The sequence below is a fragment of the Elephantulus edwardii genome, unplaced genomic scaffold, assembly GCF_000299155.1.
Source record: "Elephantulus edwardii isolate Elephantulus edwardi_28Jun2011 unplaced genomic scaffold, EleEdw1.0 scaffold00026, whole genome shotgun sequence".
Taxonomy (NCBI): Eukaryota; Metazoa; Chordata; class Mammalia; order Macroscelidea; family Macroscelididae; genus Elephantulus; species Elephantulus edwardii.
The window spans coordinates 20,067,273-20,068,435 of record NW_006399776.1 but is presented as its reverse complement, the minus strand read 5'-3'; the positions used below and the strand labels follow the sequence as shown (position 1 = coordinate 20,068,435).

At 43.2% G+C, this 1,163-nt stretch overlaps 1 protein-coding gene across 1 annotated transcript; it reads right to left on the bottom strand.

The window, feature by feature from the left end:
• Window positions 1-248: 248 nt before the first annotated feature.
• Window positions 249-719, bottom strand: RNASE7 (ribonuclease, RNase A family, 7). Its single transcript, XM_006883110.1, has one exon. The coding sequence runs from the start codon at window positions 714-716 to the stop codon at window positions 249-251; it is 468 nt and encodes a 155-aa protein (XP_006883172.1). The 5' UTR covers window positions 717-719.
• Between the last annotated feature and the right edge of the window lie 444 nt (window positions 720-1,163).

Here is a 1,163-nt window from a genome sequence, read left to right as displayed (position 1 = left end):
AATGAAATAATTTTTCTTTTACTTTTCCAAGAGGGTAGTGTACTAGGGGGAGGGTTGGGAGGGGAGAAAAGTGCAACAATGAATGAATGGAAATCCAAAGTCTCTGTACATCTTCATTGAAATTAATAATAAATTAAAAACAATGTAAAAAAAAACACAGAATGTTCTGAACATGAGAGGAACCATGCAGTAGCCTGGATATGGAATAAAGAGGAGATCTGGGAGTAAGACAAGGGAGCACTATCAACTTAAAGGACTTTGTCCAAGTGCACAGGAACCAATTGGAATTTTCCAGAGTCCCTTTTCTGGGGAGGATCACAGGCCACAATGTAGGAGGCACTCATCCGTTGCTCTTTGTACCTGCAGTTAGGGTACTTTCCTGAGACGTGCTTACACTCGGTCAGGGACACGGGACTTTGGCTCTGGTGGCAGTTCTTTTGGCCATTCTTGCAGGCTATGGTAGGCGTCTTGCAAGTGGTGGCCACTTTGGAGAAGGAGCTGTGCAGGAATGTGTTGAGATCTTTGCAGTGCTTGTTGTGTTTGTTAATACTGCCCATTGCCTTGTTGCATTTTTGAGGGCGCGGCTGCACATGCTGAGTTTCAAACCACTGAGCTGGCGTAGTGCCCCTTGGCCTGGCATTGACCAGCACCTTGGCTATCCACAGCCCCAGCAGCAGGAGCAGCAGAGGCCAGAGTCCTGCTCTGGCTGGTGTCATCGCTCTTAGGAGGGACGGTCAGAACAGAGTGCTGCAGTGGCTGTAGAAAGAGAGCAGGAGGTGTTCAGTTAAGAATTGAGGTCCGCGGGTGACAGATACTCTGGGCTTATCTGTTAACCTAAAAGTTGGTGGTTTGGACCAGTCAATGCCTTACAAAAGAAAAGCCAAGAGATCTACCTTTTTTTAAAAATTAGTCATTAGATTTTATTGATAATTACAATAGCTAAGCAACACTTTACTCCAAAATCTTTTATATAAAACAACCTAAAAGTGTTAATCCTAAAATCAGGCTTCAGCAGACTGTACCTGGAACACATTAGGCCTAACATACACAAAGACAATTTTTAAAATAATACATGAATGCAATACTCTTTGTAAAGAATTATATCCTAGGAGCAAAATAAACTCGGGGCAAAATCAAAGCATTCTTCTCAAAGACCTCTTGAT

Coding starts and splice junctions, on each gene's coding strand:
- RNASE7 (XM_006883110.1), bottom strand. CDS start 716: ATGACACCAGCCAGAGCAGGACTCTGGCCTCTGCTGCTCCTGCTGCTG.